Source organism: Podarcis filfolensis (genome assembly GCF_964270895.1).
Source record: "Podarcis filfolensis genome assembly, chromosome: 12".
Taxonomy (NCBI): Eukaryota; Metazoa; Chordata; class Lepidosauria; order Squamata; family Lacertidae; genus Podarcis; species Podarcis filfolensis.
Window position 1 is genome coordinate 12,461,549 of NC_139614.1, and position 18,144 is coordinate 12,479,692.

General features: G+C 42.2%; 3 protein-coding genes across 8 annotated transcripts; all 3 read right to left on the minus strand.

Annotated features, from left to right (window-relative positions):
* Positions 1 to 3,824: 3,824 nt before the first annotated feature.
* Positions 3,825 to 6,548, minus strand: LOC310746410 (phospholipase A and acyltransferase 2-like; the record flags this gene model as incomplete). The annotated part of the gene is made up of 3 exons (XM_083580124.1): positions 6,461 to 6,548; positions 4,560 to 4,659; positions 3,825 to 4,141 (listed from the first exon to the last, which is right to left on the minus strand). Exons 1-3 carry the CDS (start codon positions 6,467 to 6,469, stop codon positions 3,825 to 3,827), a joined length of 426 nt encoding a protein of 141 aa, XP_083436250.1. The 5' UTR covers positions 6,470 to 6,548.
* Positions 6,549 to 8,139: 1,591 nt separating this feature from the next.
* On the minus strand, positions 8,140 to 17,322 carry LOC310745554 (phospholipase A and acyltransferase 3-like). Of its 6 annotated transcripts, none has more exons than XM_083578360.1 (4): positions 17,083 to 17,314; positions 15,478 to 15,619; positions 14,923 to 15,068; positions 8,140 to 8,362 (listed from the first exon to the last, which is right to left on the minus strand). In XM_083578360.1, exons 1-4 carry the CDS (start codon positions 17,089 to 17,091, stop codon positions 8,255 to 8,257), a joined length of 405 nt encoding a protein of 134 aa, XP_083434486.1. In that variant the 5' UTR covers positions 17,092 to 17,314; the 3' UTR covers positions 8,140 to 8,254. The 6 variants fall into 6 exon arrangements, with proteins under 6 accessions (XP_083434486.1, XP_083434485.1, XP_083434484.1 ...); XM_083578359.1 differs by lacking the exon at positions 8,140 to 8,362 and adding an exon at positions 11,618 to 11,644 and having other exon boundaries at positions 14,800 to 15,068; positions 17,083 to 17,184; XM_083578358.1 differs by lacking the exon at positions 8,140 to 8,362 and adding an exon at positions 13,947 to 14,185 and having other exon boundaries at positions 14,800 to 15,068; positions 15,478 to 15,577; positions 17,083 to 17,322.
* Positions 8,871 to 11,602, minus strand: LOC310745558 (phospholipase A and acyltransferase 2-like). Its single transcript, XM_083578368.1, has 3 exons — positions 11,557 to 11,602; positions 9,656 to 9,755; positions 8,871 to 9,241 (listed from the first exon to the last, which is right to left on the minus strand). Exons 1-3 carry the CDS (start codon positions 11,563 to 11,565, stop codon positions 8,886 to 8,888), a joined length of 465 nt encoding a protein of 154 aa, XP_083434494.1. The 5' UTR covers positions 11,566 to 11,602; the 3' UTR covers positions 8,871 to 8,885.
* Positions 17,323 to 18,144: the final 822 nt, after the last annotated feature.

Consider the following 18,144-nt stretch of genomic DNA (forward strand, 5'->3'; position numbering starts at 1 on the left):
AGGTCCAGCGCCGAGGGCCTTCTGGCGGTTCCCTCATTGCGAGAAGCAAAGCTACAGGGAACCAGGCAGAGGGCCTTCTCGGTAGTGGCGCCTGCCCTGTGGAACGCCCTCCCATCAGATGTCAAAGCGATAAATAACTACCTGACATTCAGAAGACATCTTAAGGCAGCCCTGTTCAGGGAAGTTTTTAATCTGTGATATTTTAGTGTATTTTTGGTTTTCTATGGAAGCCGCCCAGAGTGGCTGGGGAAACCCAGCCAGATGGGCGGGGTACAAATAATAAATAATAATAATAATAATAATAATAATAATTATTATTATTATTATTATTATTATTATTATTTGTGGCTATATGCCAGCTCTGGTGCCCCCAAATTAAGAGAAATATGCCACACTTCTCTTCTTAAAACGGGTCTAACTCTGATGCTACCAACGACATTCTCCGCTTTCTCAACAGGACATTCCTTGAGACACGTTTGAATCACAACCTTGCTGAATTTAATCAGGTCTAGCTATGGTCAGTGTCTGCACAGAGACCCATGTAGGCTTTCCTCCATTAGTTATCACTGTCATAAATAAGCGCTAACACTTCAAATGAATGATCCTGATAACAATAGACTTCATGCAAGGGTATCCTGAGGAGCGGATTTTGGCAATATGGCACCCTGAGCGAGGACAAAATTTGGATGCCCCCCACCACTAAATATTTATTATTTTCACAATAGTTCATTTTGGTATAGTTGCTTTTTATGGATCTTCTCAGTGGGTACCTGTATAAATATAGGTTTTATTATTATTACTAGGGCTTTTTTAAAGCCGGAACATAGTTCTGGCACCTCTCAGGTGGCCATTGTCTTTCACATCTGCATGCAGGCGCTGGGAGAGATCATCAGGGGGTTTGGGCTGGGTGTTCATCAGTATGCGGATGATACCCAGCTCCACCTCTCTTTCAAAACAGAACCAGTGAAGGTGGTGAAAATCCTGTGTGAGTGTCTGGAGGTGGTTGGATGATGGATGGCAGCTAACAGATTGAGGTTGAATTCTGACAAGACAGAAGTACTGTTTTGGGGGGACAGGAGGCGGGCAGGTGTGGAGGACTCCCTGGTCCTGAATGGGGTAGCTGTGCCCCTGAAAGACCAGGTGCGCAGCCTGGGAGTCGTTTTGGACTCACAGCTGTCCATGGAGGCGCAGGTCAATTCTGTGTCCAGGGCAGCTGTTTATCAGCTCCATCTGGTACTCAGGCTGAGACCCTACCTGCCCTCAGACTGTGTCGCCAGAGTGGTGCATGCTCTAGTTATCTCTCGCTTGGACTACTGCAATGTGCTCTATGTTGGGCTACCTTTGAAGGTGATCCGGAAACTACAACTAATCCAGAATGCGGCAGCTAGACTGGTGACTTGGAGCGACTGCCGAGACCATATAACAGCGGTCTTGAAAGACCTACACTGGCTCCCAGTACGTTTCCGAGCCCAATTCAAAGTGTTGGTGCTGACATTTAAAGCCCTAAACGGCCTCGGTCCAGTATACCTGAAGGAGTATCTCCACCTCCATAGTTCTGTCCGGACACTGAGGTCCAGCGCCGAGGGCCTTCTGGCGGTTCCCTCACTGCGAGAAGCCAAGTTACAGGGAACCAGGCAGAGGGCCTTCTCGGTAGTGGCACCTGCCCTGCGGAAAGCCCTCCCACCAGATGTCAAAGAGAAAAATAACTACCAAACTTTTAGAAGACATCTGAAGGCAGCCCTGTTTAGGGAAGCTTTTAATGTTTAATACGTATTTTAGTGTTCTGTTGGAAGCTGCCCAGAGTGGCTGGGGAAACTCAGCCAGATGGACGGGGTATAAATAAATAAATTATTATTGTTATTATTATTATTATTATTATTATTATTATTATTATTATTATTATTTCTAAGAGAATAAGGGAGGTGGTCATGATGAGATCCGGCACTTCTTTTTCTAGAAAAATAGCACTGATTATTGATATTATTATTATTATTATTTCGCTCCCCCTTGGCTTGGCACCTTGCAAGGGGGAACTGCCTGCACCACCCTAAACCCAGTGCAAAATGCTCCCCCAACACAGATCTGGGCCCCCTCCCTGCCACTACCATTGTGCTCACACTACTATCTTCACCTGTGGCTGCACCCACGGCAGCGGTGGTACAGGTGGCTGTGGCCAGACTGGCAGCAGGGGGTGGGGCGGGGGTTGGACCTGCCGCCTGAGGCAAATTGCTTTGCCTTGTCTCATGGAAAGGCTGGACTTGACTCCATGCCAGGTGTGAGAGCTTTAAAAAACCACTCACCCACTTTATTAAGCCACATTGATGCAATGTTGTGTCAGGAGATGAGTCGTTTTGGCTACCTCAGGTTACTTCAGGCGAAATGGACCAATGGTCTGACACAATATATGGAGGTCTTCTGGGTTATGTTCACTCTGAAGAAATGGACAACCACAGAGTTGTTTGTCTATGATATTAATATTGTGCAATTTGAAGTGACTGGAAGCTTAAGAACTGACTCCTTTGGAATAGATCATTGTCCAGACCCATTAAAATATTATTCAAACTTTTACTGGCAGAACTCAGAAGAAGAAGAAGAAGAAGAAGAAGAAGAAGAAGAAGAAGAAGAAGAAGAAGAAGAAGAAGAAGTCAACTCCCTTCAAAATGGAGATCTGCAACTCAGTATGACTGTACCAATGAATTCACAAGCTACACTGTTGTAGAATACTTTATACAGGCACGTATTGATTTTTAACAACCGAGGCCTGCAGCGAAACATTGTATGTGTCAAGGGTGGCCTGAAACAAGATGGCGGCATCCTCCATTCCAAGTACAGAAGTTGACCAGACTTCAAGTAAGTTGAACCTTACTTCAACGTTGATCAGTGTCCTCTACCACATCTAGAGGCAGCAGGGAGAAATTTGATTCAATTCACATTCAAATTCTTAACTAATCTGCACTTTACAAAACAATGCACAAAATGAAACAGAGCCATCCTTCAAAATTCAGAGCAATGGATAAAGACAGAAAACCTAACTCTTGATTGATTTGATGTTTTTATTTTTATTCAATAATTGTTGTTTTTTTAAAATGGGATCTTCTTAGAAGCCAACCTAGGATTGTCCTCCAACAGTCTTTTAGATTGTTCATATGTCTCATCATATATTGAACACTGACTAATGGCGTCAAACAATGAGCGCAGCTGCTACAATGAGCAAAGTAGTAGCGATTGTCCACCAGAGCCTTTTTTTCACCTGCAAAAAATAAGAGGTTTAAGCATTTTTATTCACAGTGACCGATTGTCCTTCATTTCTCACAACTGAGTTGATATGAAACATTGCTTTAAATGTTTCTTTTGGAGACAGAAAATAGCCAGATTTGAAACTCTCAGATTCCAAGGCAATTAACTCTGGGTTTAACATGTGCTTTAAAAATTAATTCCATGTAACAGAACATGCTTTGGTGCAAAAATCTGAGTTCTGTGGTTATAGTTTGAAAAATATTAAAGGAATACAGACCCAACATTTTTCATCAGGGTACAAGCCTGTCATTAATTTGGAAACCTGAGTTTGGAGTTTTTAATCTCATTTGTCACTTCAGACAATTTGAATGTATGAACTCAAGTTATTTTTAAATGTTATGATATCTATTTTTTTTGTTTGTTCTGATTTGCAGTACTTCAACATACTCCGTTGAAGTAAATGTTCCGTTCTGCTCCCCATCTTTGTAAATGGGGGTTAGAAATTAAATCCACATAAAAATAAAGTAAATTAACTGCTTCTTAATCTCACTTCATTTTTCCAGGATCAGGAGTTAAGAAAGAAAATTTCAATGGCACAGATTGCCATTACGAAAACATGAATGAATTCCACACACCTGTCTACTGTGAGGTTCGCCATATCGTAGTTTGGCGGCAAAATGTTCACAGTTCATCGTGGCCACATTGTAGTCTATCTCCATCCCAACATATTCATTTGCAGTGCTAATTATTTCGCTTACAGGCCTGACTTTATATTTTCTGTCCTTCTCGTTGTTGACCTTCCAGTAGTCATTTCCTGCCACTTTTGAAAGCTTTTCTTTCTTCACCACTGCCTTTTTTGTGTTGGCAGACAGGGGAATAGAGGGAGAACTTCCTATACCCCCATCTCAAGAACACAGAGAGAAAAGAAACTCAGAAGCAGTGACCATTAGGCCTGGATTCCCTGCATTTCATCAACAACATTGTCTTCAAGAAGTCATCAGTTGCTGTTGTTGCTGTTGTTTTGACAAATACTATTTTTTTTTATTGTTAGTCACTCTTATTTTGCCCAAGGCAACCCAAAAAAACTTACAGGCAACCAGGATGCAATCTCTTGGCTACAAAGCAGTCCTGTAACTGGCTTACAACAATTGCAAGTATCAGGACATAGAACTTCCAGCAACAATTAGTCCCTAAGCCAGTGGTGGGGAACCTCCCCCCCCCTTAAGGGCTGTGTTTCTTCAGTGGTAATCTGCCAATGTTCTCTATCTTATTCTTCCCTCTCATAAAATCACCCTTTCTAGGAAATAATGAGAAGCTCTTACCTGCAGAAGTCAGGTGGACCACATATCCATCGCCTACGTAGATAGCCCAGTGTTGGTAACCAGTTCGATCAATCTCAATCTGGTCTCCACGCTTTGGGCTCTGCAAGAAGAAAGTGAGCCCATGTTTTCCTTGGCTAAACAGCTGTGCAAGTTTACTCAGAAGTAAGTCCCACTAGCTTCAATGAAACATACTCCCAAATACATAGGATCACAGCCACAGAGGCAGCCTTTTCTTTTATACTGTAGCTCAGGGATAGAGAACTTGTGGCCTTCCTGATGTTGCTGGACCACAACTCCCATAGTCCCTGGACATCAGCCATAGTTGCTAGGGTTGATGAGAGTTGGAATCCGACCACGTCTAGAGGACAAATATTTATCCCAGACCTCACTCTGTGGCATCGTAATCTTTTTTATTGTATTTATCATTTTCAATTTTACAAATTTGCACAATAATATTAAGCCAAAATACAAACCATACATTTTCCATTGACTTCCCTTCTCCCCCATCCATGGTTCATTTTATTAAACCTTTACTGCTGTTAGCAGTATCCTGTTTGAAAGCATGCCAGTGCAAGCAGATAAATAGGTACTGCTGTGATGGGAAGGTCCACAAGACAGCTTTCCGGATCATGTGGCCAGCATGACTAAACTGCTTCTGGCACAATGGAACACCATGGCACAAACCAGAGCACATGGAAACGCCATTTACCTTCCTGCTGCAGCAGTGCCTATTTATCTACTTGCCCTGGTGTGCTTTCAAACTGCTAGGTTGGCAGAAACTGGGACAGACCAACGGGAGTTCACAGGGATTTGAACTGCTGACCTTCCAATCAGCAAGCCGAAGAGGCTCAGTGGTTTAGTCCACAGCGCCACCTGCTCCACTATGAGAACAGGATGCTGGACTAGGTAGATGGGCGATTGGCCTGATCTAGGAGGCTATTCTCATGTTCTTTAAGTCTGAGAAAAGCACCACATGACCTCCTGCAAGATGCTGCAAGGCCAGATGGAAACCCCTTCACTGAGGAAATCGCCCTATTCTTAGCTCTTTCCTGCTCTTAAGGTCTACTTTCCTTTCTTCCCAGCTCTAGTGTCCAGCCGTTTACTCTTTTTTAAAGATGAAATGTTTATTGGTTTTATAACGAGCCAGAGGTAGAAACAAAAATCAGTTCAAATATTGCACAATAAAGTAAAGTATAAAATTGAAAGTCAAACAAACTTAAATAAAAATGTTTAAGTCAAGAAAACTTACATAAAATTACAGGCATATAAACAGTACAGAGCCCGGCACTTTACTAAGTTGCTGCTATTATCGTGGATTTAATTCCAAGCTCTCTTTTTGCAAGAAATAAAAACTTAGTATCCATGGCTTGCAGGAGCCTCACTATCTTCCCACGAGCAGATGAATTTGGGACCCTGTGATTATTCATTGCAGTTTTGTAAGTCAGACTTGCAAGGCAGGGGGAAGGAGCTAAAGCAGAGCTTTCCAAACTTTTCTTGCTGGTGACACACTTTTTATACACGCAGCATTTTGTGACACAGTAATTCAGTTTGACTAGCAAACCGGAGGTTAAACTAACCCCTTTCCAGCCCAGGAGGAGCGCAGGGAGTATTCATGTGAAAGCACCGACGCACTGCAGCCGACACACGAATGTGTCGCAACACGCAGTTTGGAAAGCTCTGAGCTAGAGACAAAACTATCCTAAGCGTTCTTACACAGAAGTTAGTCTCACTGTGTTCAACGTACGTTGGCTTGCAGCAGAGATAGCAGTTTAAGGCAAGCAGCAAGTCAAGTGGCAACTCTTACTTTGAAAAAACAGTCAAAGGGAAGACAATCAAAGGGAAGGTATTTTGGCCTGGGTGGGGATCGATAGCCAGTGTCCCCTATGCAAAGAGGTACTTACCTGAGCCATTATGTTTTGCTCTCACCGTCCTCTCCTTTCAATCCTCAGATATTTTTGTTCTTTTTCAGTTTCGTTATCACTTTATATCCTTTAATTATTATTATTTTTTTAAATCATGTTCTCAGGAAGGCAACAGTTGACGTCAATATAACATCTCCTGGCAACACTTCCTTAGTATAGAAAAACAGCAGGAAAAACGTTTTCCCTGCCAGGATAGTTTTCCACATGCCAAAGAGGCCTAGAGCCCCCACCCCAACTCCCCAATATCCCAACATTTTAGAGGTCATTCCTGGTTCTTTTCACTTCTAGAGTAAGGATGCCAGATTTTTTCCCCAGTGAATCTGGGGACACTTTTCAACTTCCTTCTAAAGAGATGGATTTTGTCAGGGGACTGACTTGTAAATCTGGGGACTGTCCCCAGGAAACGGGGATGTCTGGTAACCTTATTCTAGAGGTGTAAGGAAAAGACTTCTACCCAATTACACAACAAAAAGGAAAATAACCAAATCACTTTTTTCCTGTCCTTGTATTTTGCTAGGCTCCTTGTATTTATGTTCTGGCTGTTCTGCAATGGTTTCCTGCCCTACAAGACCCATTCACCACAATCTCTGTCTGAAGCAAGGGTAGCCAACATGCTGCTCTCTACATATTGTTGGACTCCATTGCCCATCACCATGGCCAATGTCTGCAGGGTCACAGGTTCACCACCCCTCAAGCAGGTGATGCTTTTCCTTGGCATGGGCATACAGTTGATTGGGAAGACTTCCCCTTCACAATTGCTGCATCCTAGAAGCTGCAGCTATCTCTGTCTTCCAGACAGTTTCTTTCTGATCCTTGTACTTGCTTTGACGACGAGTGTCTTTCTTTGTTTGTTTGTTTGTCTGCCTGCCTGCCTCTCTCTCTCTCTCTCTCTCTCTCTGTGTGTGTGTCCCAATTCTCCAAGCATTGAGGAGTTCAGGGGCTCAGAATGCCCTCAGGTTCTGCTTCCATTGCAATGAAGTCACTGGAGACTTATTGGCATTTTGTGATATAGGAATTGCATAATTACATGGGTTGACTGTAGGTAAAGATTCACAGCATTAAACACCCTAGAATTCTTCCGAAGAGCTCCCAGGAAGCTCTTGGATCCTCAGACTGATCTTGTTTCCAGAAGTTTAAGAAGTATGGAGAAGCACTTCTCATAAGAATTTACCCCCACCTGAAGAAAATGGTCCTTCCCATTTCCCACCCGCAAATGGGGCAGTCAGGTTGGCAGAACTCAAAGAAGAAGAAGAAGAAGAAGAAGTCAACTCCCTTCAAAATGGAGATGTGCAACTCAGTATGACTGTACCAATGAATTCACAAGCTACACTGTTGTGGAATTCTTTATACAAGCACGTATTGATTTTTAACAATCGAGGCCTGCAGCGAAACATGGTATGTGTCAAGGGTGGCCTGAAACAAGATGGCGGCATCCTCCATTCCAAGTACAGAAGTTGACCAGACTTCAAGTAAGTTGAACCTTACTTCAACGTTGATCAGTGTCCTCTACCACATCTAGAGGCAGCAGGGAGAAATTTGATTCAATTCACATTCAAATTCTTAACTAATCTGCACTTTACAAAACAATGCACAAACTGAAACAGAGCCATCCTCCAAAATTCAGAGCAATGGATAAAGACAGAAAACCTAACTCTTGATTGATTTGATGTTTTTATTTTTATTCAATAATTGTTGTTTTTTTAAAATGGGATCTTCTTAGAAGCCAACCTAGGATTGTCCTCCAACAGTCTTTTAGATTGTTCACACGTCTCATCATATATTGAACACTTGACTAATGGCATTCCTGATGAGCGCAGCTGCTACCAAGCTTCTACGCGGGAGCACAGTAGTAGCGATTGTCCACCAGAGACCGCTTTTCACCTGCAAAAAATAAGAGGTTTAAACATTTTTATTCACAGTGACCGATGGTCCTTCATTTCTCACAACTGAGTTGATATGAAACATTGCTTTAAATGTTTCTTTTGGAGACAGAAAATAGCCAGATTTGAAACTCTCAGATTCCAAGACAATTAACTCTGGGTTTAAAATGTGCTTTAGAAATTAATTCCTTATAAAAGAACATGCTGTGGTGCAAAAATATGTATTCTGTGGCTATATTAAAAGAATACAGACCCAACATTTTTCATCAGGGTACAAGTCTGTCATTAATTTGGAAAGCTGAGTTCTGAGTTTTTAATCTTTTCATTTGTCCCTTCAGACAATTTGAATGTGTGAACTCAAGTTATTTTTTAAAGTTATGATATCTATTTTTTTCCTGTTCTGGTTTGCAGTCCTTCAATATACTCCAAGTAAATGTTCAGTTCTGCTCCTCATCTTTGTAAATCAGGGTTAGAAATTAAATCTACATAAAAATAAAGTAAATTAACTACTTCTTAATCTCACCTCATTTCTCCAGGAGCAAGAGTTTAGAAAGAATTTCAATATCACAGCACAGATTGCCACTACGAAAACGTGAATAAATTCTACACACCTGTTCACTGTCAGGTTGGCCATATCGTAGTATGGCGGCAAAATGTTCACAGTTCATCGTTTCCACATTGTAGTCTATCTCCATCCCAACATATTCATTTGCAGTGCTAATTATTTCGCTTACAGGCCTGGCATTATATTTTCTGTCCTTCTCGTTGTTGACCTTCCAGTTGTAGTTTCCTGCCACTTCTGAAAGCTTTTCTTTCTTCACCACTGCCTTTGTTCTGTCGGCAGGCAGAGAACCAGAGAAAAAACTTCCTGTACCCCCATCTCAAGAATAGAGAGAGAAAAGAAACTCAGAAGCAGTGACCATTAGGCCTGGATTCCCTGCATTTCATCAACAACATTGTCTTCAAGAAGTCATCAGTTGCTGTTGTTTTGACAAATAATATTATTATTTTTTTAATTCTTAGTCACTCTTATTTTGCCCAAGGCAACCCAAAAAACTTACAGGCAACCAGGATGCAATCTCTTGGCTACAAAGCAGTCCTGTAACTGGCTTACAACAATTGCAAGTATCAGGACATAGAACTTCCAGCAACGATTAGTCCCTAAGCCAGTGGTGGGGAACCTCCCCCCCCCTTAAGGGCTGTGTTTCTTCAGGGGTAATCTGCCAATGATCTCTTATCTTATTCTTCCCTCTCATAAAATCACTCTTTCTAGGAAATAATGAGAAGCTCTTACCTGCAGAAGTCAGGTGGACCACATATCCATCGCCTACGTAGATAGCCCAGTGTTGGTAACCAGTTCGATAAATCTCAATCTGGTCTCCACGCTTTGGGCTCTGCAAGAAGAAAGTGAGTCCATGTTTTCCTTGGCTAAACAGCTGTGCAAGTTTACTCAGAAGTAAGTCCCACTAGCTTCAATGAAACATACTCCCAAATACATAGGATCACAGCCACAGAGGCAGCCTTTTCTTTTATACTGTAGCTCAGGGATAGAGAACTTGTGGCCTTCCTGATGTTGCTGGACCACAACTCCCATAGTCCCTGGACATCAGCCATAGTTGCTAGGGTTGATGGGAGTTGGAATCCGACCACGTCTAGAGGACAAATATTTATCCCAGACCTCACTCTGTGGCATCGTAATCTTTTTTATTGTATTTATCATTTTCAATTTTACAAATTTGCACAATAATATTAAGCCAAAATACAAACCATACATTTTCCACTGACTTCCCTTCTCCCCCATCCATGGTTCATTTTATTAAACCTTTACTGCTGTTAGCAGTATCCTGTTTGAAAGCATGCCCGTGCAAGCAGATAAATAGGTACCGCTGTGATGGGAAGGTCCACAAGATAGCTTTCCGGATCATGTGGCCAGCATGACTAAACTGCTTCTGGCACAATGGAACACTATGGCACAAACCAGAGCACATGGAAACGCCATTTACCTTCCTGCTGCAGCAGTGCCTATTTATCTACTTGCCCTGGCGTGCTTTCAAACTGCTAGGTTGGCAGAAACTGGGACAGACCAACGGGAGTTCACAGGGATTTGAACTGCTGACCTTCCAATCAGCAAGCCGAAGAGGCTCAGTGGTTTAGTCCACAGCGCCACCTGCTCCACTATGAGAACAGGATGCTGGACTAGGTAGATGGGCGATTGGCCTGATCTAGGAGGCTATTCTCATGTTCTTTAAGTCTGAGAAAAGCACCACATGACCTCCTGCAAGATGCTGCAAGGCCAGATGGAAACCCCTTCACTGAGGAAATCGCCCTATTCTTAGCTCTTTCCTGCTCTTGAGATCTGCTTTCCTTTCTTCCCAGCTCTAGTGTCCAGCAGTTTACTCTTTTTAAAGACGAAATGTTTATTGGTTTTATAACGAGCCAAAGGCAGAAACAAAAATCAGTTCAAATATTGCACAATAAAGTAAAGTATAAAAATGAAAGTCAAGCAAACTTAAATAAAAATATTAAAGTCAAGAAAACTTACATGCAATTACAAGCGTATAAACAGTACAGAGCCCAGCGCTTTACTGAGTTGCTGCTCTTATCATGGATTTCATTCCAAGCTCTCTTTTTCCAAGAAACCAAAACTTAGTATCCATGGCTTGCAGGAGCCTCACTCTCTTCCCACAAGCAGATGAATTTGGGACCCTGTGATTATTCATTGCAGTTTTTGTAAGTCAGACTTGCAAGGCAGGGGGAAGGAGCTAAAGCAGAGCTTTCCGAACTTTTCATACTGGTGAAACACTTTTTATACACGCAGCATTTTGTGACACAGTAATTCAGTTTGACTAGCAAACCGGAGGTTAAACTAACCCCTTTCCAGCCCAGGAGGAGCGCAGGGAGTATTCATGTGAAAGCACCGATGCACTGCAGCCGACACACGAATGTGTCACAACACCCAGTTTGGAAAGCTCTGAGCTAGAGACAAAACTATCCTAAGCGTTCTTACACAGAAGTTAGTCTCACTGTGTTCAACGTACGTTGGCTTGCAGCAGAGATAGCAGTTTAAGGCAAGCAGCAAGTCAAGTGGCAACTCTTACTTTGAAAAAACAGTCAAAGGGAAGACAATCAAAGGGAAGGTATTTTGGCCTGGGTGGGGATCGATAGCCAGTGTCCCCTATGCAAAGAGGTACTTACCTGAGCCATTATGTTTTGCTCTCACCGTCCTCTCCTTTCAATCCTCAGATATTTTTGTTCTTTTTCAGTTTCGTTATCACTTTATATCCTTTAATTATTATTTTTTTTAAAAAATCATGTTCTCAGGAAGGCAACAGTTGACGTCAATATAACATCTCCTGGCAACACTTCCTTAGTATAGAAAAACAGCAGGAAAAACGTTTTCCCTGCCAGGATAGTTTTCCACATGCCAAAGAGGCCTAGAGCCCCCACCCCAACTCCCCAATATCCCAACATTTTAGAGGTCATTCCTGGTTCTTTTCACTTCTAGAGTAAGGATGCCAGATTTTTTCCCCAGTGAATCTGGGGACACTTTTCAACTTCCTTCTAAAGAGATGGATTTTGTCAGGGGACTGACTTGTAAATCTGGGGACTGTCCCCAGGAAACGGGGATGTCTGGTAACCTTATTCTAGAGGTGTAAGGAAAAGACTTCTACCCAATTACACAACAAAAAGGAAAATAACCAAATCACTTTTTTCCTGTCCTTGTATTTTGCTAGGCTCCTTGTATTTATGTTCTGGCTGTTCTGCAATGGTTTCCTGCCCTACAAGACCCATTCACCACAATCTCTGTCTGAAGCAAGGGTAGCCAACATGCTGCTCTCTACATATTGTTGGACTCCATTGCCCATCACCATGGCCAATGTCTGCAGGGTCACAGGTTCACCACCCCTCAAGCAGGTGATGCTTTTCCTTGGCATGGGCATACAGTTGATTGGGAAGACTTCCCCTTCACAATTGCTGCATCCTAGAAGCTGCAGCTATCTCTGTCTTCCAGACAGTTTCTTTCTGATCCTTGTACTTGCTTTGACGACGAGTGTCTTTCTTTGTTTGTCTGCCTGCCTGCCTGCCTGTCTCTCTCTCTCTCTCTCTGTGTGTGTGTGTCCCAATTCTCCAAGCATTGAGGAGTTCAGGGGCTCAGAATGCCCTCAGGTTCTGCTTCCATTGCAATGAAGTCACTGGAGACTTATTGGCATTTTGTGATATAGGAATTGCATAATTACATGGGTTGACTGTAGGTAAAGATTCACAGCATTAAACACCCTAGAATTATTCCGAAGAGCTCCCAGGAAGCTCTTGGATCCTCAGACTGATCTTGTTTCCAGAAGTTTAAGAAGTATGGAGAAGCACTTCTCATAAGAATTTACCCCCACCTGAAGAAGATGGTCCTTCCCATTTCCCACCCACAAATGGGGCAGTCAGGTTATTTTCAAAATGAAGAAATTCCATGTTCAGATGTCTTGGAGAACAAGGGGGGTGGTGTTCATGATGAGTTCCGGCACTTCTTTTTCTAGAAAAATAGCACTGATTATTGATATTATTATTATTATTATTTCACTCCCCCTTGGCTTGGCACCTTGCAAGGGGGAACTGCCTGCACCACCCTAAACCCAGTGCAAAATGCTCCCCCAACACAGATCTGGGCCCCCTCCCTGCCACTACCATTGTGCTCACACTACTATCTTCACCTGTGGCTGCACCCACGGCAGCGGTGGTACAGGTGGCTGTGGCCAGACTGGCAGCAGGGGGTGGGGCGGGGGTTGGACCTGCCGCCTGAGGCAAATTGCTTTGCCTTGTCTCATGGAAAGGCTGGACTTGACTCCATGCCAGGTGTGAGAGCTTTAAAAAACCACTCACCCACTTTATTAAGCCACATTGATGCAATGTTGTGTCAGGAGATGAGTCGTTTTGGCTACCTCAGGTTACTTCAGGCGAAATGGACCAATGGTCTGACACAATATATGGAGGTCTTCTGGGTTATGTTCACTCTGAAGAAATGGACAACCACAGAGTTGTTTGTCTATGATATTAATATTTTGCAATTTGAAGTGACTGGAAGCTTAAGAACTGACTCCTTTGGAATAGATCATTGTCCAGACCCATTAAAATATTATTCAAACTTTTACTGGCAGAACTCAGAAGAAGAAGAAGAAGAAGAAGAAGAAGAAGAAGAAGAAGAAGAAGTCAACTCCCTTCAAAATGGAGATGTGCAACTCAGTATGACTGTACCAATGAATTCACAAGCTACACTGTTGTGGAATTCTTTATACAGGCACGTACTGATTTTTAACAACCGAGGCCTGCAGCGAAACATGGTATGTGTCAAGGGTGTCCTGAAACAAGATGGCGGCATCCTCCATTCCAAGTACAGAAGTTGACCAGACTTCAAGTAAGTTGAACCTTACCTCAACGTTGATCAGTGTCCTCTACCACATCTAGAGGCAGCAGGGAGAAATTTCATTCAATTCACATTCAAATTCTTAACTAATCTGACTTTACAAAACAATGGACAAACTGAAACAGAGCCATCCTTCAAAATTCAGAGCAATGGATAAAGACAGAAAACCTAATTCTTGATTGATTTGATGTTTTTATTTTTATTCAATAACTGTTGTTCTTTTAAAATGGGATCTTCTTAGAAGCCAGCCTAGGATTGTCCTCCAACAGTCTTTTAGATTGTTCACATGTCTCATCATATATTGAACGCTGACTAATGGTGTTTACCAATGATCTCGACTGCTATCAAGCTTAGACCCAAGAACACAGCTCCTACCGAAGCAGCAAATGTACCCCAGAGACCGACTTCCGCCTGCAAAAAAAAGAGGTTTAAGCATTTTTATTCACAGTGACCGATAGTCCTTCATTTCTCACAACAGAGTTGATATGAAACATTGCTTTAAATGTTTCTTTTGGAGACAGAAAATAGCCAGATTTGACACTCTCAGATTCCAAGACAATTAACTCTGGGTTTAAAATATGCTTTAAAAATTAATTCCAAGTAACAGAACATGCTTTGGTGCAAAAATCTGAGTTCTGTGGTGAAAAATATTAAAGGAATAGAGACCCAACATTTTTCATCAGGGTACAAGCCTGTCATTAATTTGGAAACCTGAGTTCGGAGTTTTTAATCTTCTCATTTGTCACTTCAGACAATTTGAATGTATGAACTGAAGTTATTTTTAAATGTTATGATATCTATTTTTTTGTTGTTCTGGTTTGCAGTACTTCAACATACTCCAAGTAAATGTTCCGTTCTGCTCCCCATCTTTGTAAATGGGGGGTTAGAAATTAAATCCACATAAAAATAAATTAAATTACCTGCTTCTTAATCTCACTTCATTTTTCCAGGATCAGGAATTAAGAATGAATTTCAATATCACAGCACAGATTGCCATTACGAAAACATGAATGAATTCTACACACCTGTCTACTGTCAGGTTGGCCATATCGTAGTATGGCAGCAAAATGTTCACAGTTCTGCATGACCACATTGTAGTTTATCTCCATCCCAACACATTCATTTGCAGTGCTAATTATTTTGTTTACAGGCCTGGCTTTATATTTTCTGTCCTTCTCGTTGTTGACCTTCCAGTAGTCGTTTCCTGCCACTTTTGAAAGCTTTTCTTTCTTCACCACTGCCTTTTTTGTGTTGGCAGACAGGGGAATAGAGGGAGAACTTCCTATACCCCCATCTCAAGAACACAGAGAGAAAAGAAACTCAGAAACAGTGACCATTAGGCATGGATTCCCTGCATTTCATCAACAACATTGTCTTCAAGAAGACATCAGTTGTTGTTGTTTTGACAAATACTATTATTTTTTAAAAAATTGTTAGTCACTCTTCTTTTGCCCAAGGCAACCCAAAAAAACTTACAGGCAACCAGGATGCAATCTCTTGGCTACAAAGCAGTCCTCTAACTGGCTTACAACAATTGCAAGTATCAGGACATAGAACTTCCAGCAACAATTAGTCCCTAAGCCAGTGGTGGGGAACCCCCCCCCAAGGGCTGTGTTTCTTCAGGGGTAATCTGCCAATGATCTCTATCTTATTCTTGTCTCTCATAAAATCACCCTTTCTAGGAAATAATGAGAAGCTCTTACCTGCAGAAGTCAGGTGGACCACATATCCACCGCCTACGTAGATAGCCCAGTGTTGGTAACCAATTCGATAAATCTCAATCTGGTCTCCAGGCTTTGGTCTCTGCAAGAAGAAAGTGAGCCCATGTTTTCCTTGGCTAAACAGCTGTGCAAGTTTACTCAGAAGTAAGTCCCACTAGCTTCAATGAAACACACTCCCAAATACATAGGATCACAGCCACAGAGGCAGGCTTTTCTTTTATACTGTAGCTCAGGGATAGAGAACTTGTGGCCTTCCGGATGTTGCTGGACCACAACTCCCATAACCCCAGGACATTAGTTGCTAGCGTTGATGGGAGTTCGAATCCAACCATGTCTAGAGGACAAATATTTATCCCAGACCTCACTCTGTGGCATCGTTATATTTTTTATTGTATTTATCATTTTCAATTTTACAAATTTGCACATAATATTAAGCCAAAATACAAACCATACATTTTCCATTGACTTCCCTTCTCCCCCGTCCATGGTTCATTTTATGAAACCTTTACTGCTGCTAGCAGTATCCTGTTTGATAGCATGCCAGTGCAAACAGATAAATAAGTACCACTGCAATGGGAAGGTCCAAAAGATAGCTTTCCGGATCATGTGGCCAGCATGACTAAACTGCTTCTGGCACAATGGAACACCATGACACAAACCAGAGCACATGGAAACGCCATTTACTTTACTGCTGCAGCAGTGCCCATTTATCTACTTGCACTGGCGTGCTTTCAAACTGCTAGGTTGGCAGAAACTGGGACAGACCAATGGGAGCTCACAGGGATTTGAACTGCTGTCCTTCCAATCAGCAAGCCAGTGCAAGTAGATGAAATGTTTATTGATTTTATAACGAGCCAAAGGCAGAATCAAAAATTAGTACAAATATAGCATAATAAAATAAAGTATAAAAATGAAAGTCAAGCTAACTTAAATAAAAATATTTAAGTCAAGAAAACTTACATAAAATTACAGGCATATAAGCAGTACAGAGCTCTCTTTTTGCAAGAAACTTAGTATCCATGGCTTGCAGGAGCCTCCCTCTCTTCCCCCACAAGTAGATGAATTTTTCAACCTTTGGACCCTGTGATTATTCACGGTTTTTCTAAGTCAGACTTGCAAGGCAGGGGGAAGGAGCTAAAGCAGAGCTTTCCAAACTTTTCATGCTGGTGAAACACTTTTTATACACGCAGCATTTTGTGACACAGTAATTCAGTTTCACTAGCAAACCGGAGGTTAAACTAACCCCTTTCCAGCCTAGGAGGAGCGCAGGGAGTATTCATGTGAAAGCACCGACACACTGCAGCCGACGCACGAATGTGTCGCAACACGCTGTTTGGAAAGCTCTGATCTAGAGACAAAACTATCCTAAGTATTCTTACTCAGAAGTAAGTCTCACTGTTTTCAGTGACATTTTGCTCCTAAACTGCACGTTGGCTTGCAGCCAGAGATAGCAGTGTATGGCAGACAGCAAGTCAAGTGGCAATTCTTACGTTGAAAAAACAGTCAAAGGGAAAACAATCAAAGGGAAGGTATTTTGGACGGGGTGGGGATTGATAGAAAATGTCCCCTATTCAAAGGGGTTCTTACCTCAGCCATAATGTTCTGCTCTCACCTCCTTTCAATCCTCAGATATTTTTGTTCATTTTCAGTTTCGTTTTAACTTTATATACTAAATAAATAAATAAATAAATAATGTTCTCAGCAGGGCAACAGTTGACGTCAATATAACATCTCCTGGCAACACTTCCTTAGTGTAGAAAAACAGCAGGAAAAATGTTTTCCCTGCCAGGATTTCCATATGCCAAAGAGGCCTAGAGCCCCCACCCAACTCCCCAATATCCCAACATTTTAGAGGTCATTCCAGACAGTTTCTTTGTGATCCTTCTACGTGCTTTGATGATGAGTGTCTTTGTTTGTCTGCCTGCCTGCCTGCCTCTCTCTCTCTCTCTCTCTCTCTCTCTCTCTCTGTGTGTGTGTGTGTGTGTGTCCCAATTCTCCAAGCATTGAGGAGTTCAGGGGCTCAGAATGCCCTCAGGTTCTGCTTCCATTGCAATGAAGTCACTGGAGACTCATTGGCATTTTGTGATATAGGACTTGCATAGTTATATGGGTTGACTGTAGGTAAAGATTCACAGCATTAAACACCCTAGAAATCTTCCGAAGAGCTCCCAGGAATGTCTTGGATCCTCTGCCTGATCTTGTTTCCAGAAGTTTAAGAAGTATGGAGAAGGACTTTACCCCCACCTGAAAATATGGTCCTTCCCATTTCCCACCTGCAAATGGGGCAGTCAGGTTATTTTCAAAATGAAGAAATGCCACGTTCAGATGTCTTGGAGAACGGATATGTGGCTGGTGTTTGTGGCTCCCTGTAATTGTTCCGAAACAGCAGCCCACCTACTGCCCATGAAATTCCGTTACACTCTAATGCTGAGCGAATCCATGTGGAAAGAAGCTTCCTCAGGGTCACTGCGATCCACTTTCAAAGAAGTGTGTTTGTTATTAAGGACCATGTGCTGTTCAGACTGGTCTATTAATAGCTGCTAAGCAACCAACAATTCATTTCAAAATTAAGAGTACTGAACCAGATAAGGCCTAATTAATAGCTCACTACCAGCATTTTGCTCTACCTTTTTAAATGTAGCACTGGAG